General features: G+C 50.2%; 1 protein-coding gene across 1 annotated transcript in view; it reads left to right on the plus strand.

Annotated features, from left to right (window-relative positions):
• LOC119592595 (serine/threonine-protein kinase 17A-like) overlaps nucleotides 1-625 on the plus strand; it is a gene marked incomplete at its 3' end in the record, with an annotated part of 209,876 nt that overhangs the window by 100 nt on the left and 209,151 nt on the right. Inside the window, 1 exon segment of the mRNA XM_037941480.1 lies at nucleotides 1-588. This exon segment is cut by the window's left edge and continues 100 nt beyond it. Within this exon segment, the coding sequence (XP_037797408.1) occupies nucleotides 413-588 (176 nt within the window).

Genomic DNA, 625 nt, shown 5'->3' on the forward strand with positions numbered 1-625 from the left:
CTCAGCAACACGTGCGAACAAGCTGAGCGTGTTGCGTGTTGCTGCTTTTATGCGGCTTAGTATTGTCAGTAGAATCTTTCGAAGCGTTTCGATCACTCGTGTTTTAGCGTTTCGGGAAAACATATTAATTTCCGCGGCTCAAAAGATGCCTAGTTAACGTGACAAAAAGAATGATTCTGCACTCGTGGTGTTTCTAATAGATGCGTTCGCGGGTAAACCCTCATCATGGGTCTCATAAACGTACATGTAACTACCTGAATCACGAATGGTCGCCCTGTCAACACGAGAGTCGTCACAAGGGATTACGTTACAAGCTTGTGTTGAGAAAGGAGAGTGCGGGACCAACAACTCTAGTGAGAATTAATAAAGAAAAAGTGATATACAAAACCTCCAAATTAGTGCTTGCGCGACCATGATGCCCGAAGGTTCACCAGGGAGTCACGGGAGGTTCCAGGGCCTCCCGGCGGGGCAGTGGAGCGCCGACCCCGACACGGGCGTCGTGGCTCTGACGGAGGCGGCGTTGGCCAGGCTCCTCAACCCCGACCCCATCGACAAGTGGTACATCCTCGACCCCGAACCAATAGCCAGGTAAGATGAATTGAAACCCTACATCAATGTTTCACTG

Source organism: Penaeus monodon, chromosome 30 (genome assembly GCF_015228065.2).
Source record: "Penaeus monodon isolate SGIC_2016 chromosome 30, NSTDA_Pmon_1, whole genome shotgun sequence".
Lineage (NCBI taxonomy): Eukaryota > Metazoa > Arthropoda > Malacostraca > Decapoda > Penaeidae > Penaeus > Penaeus monodon.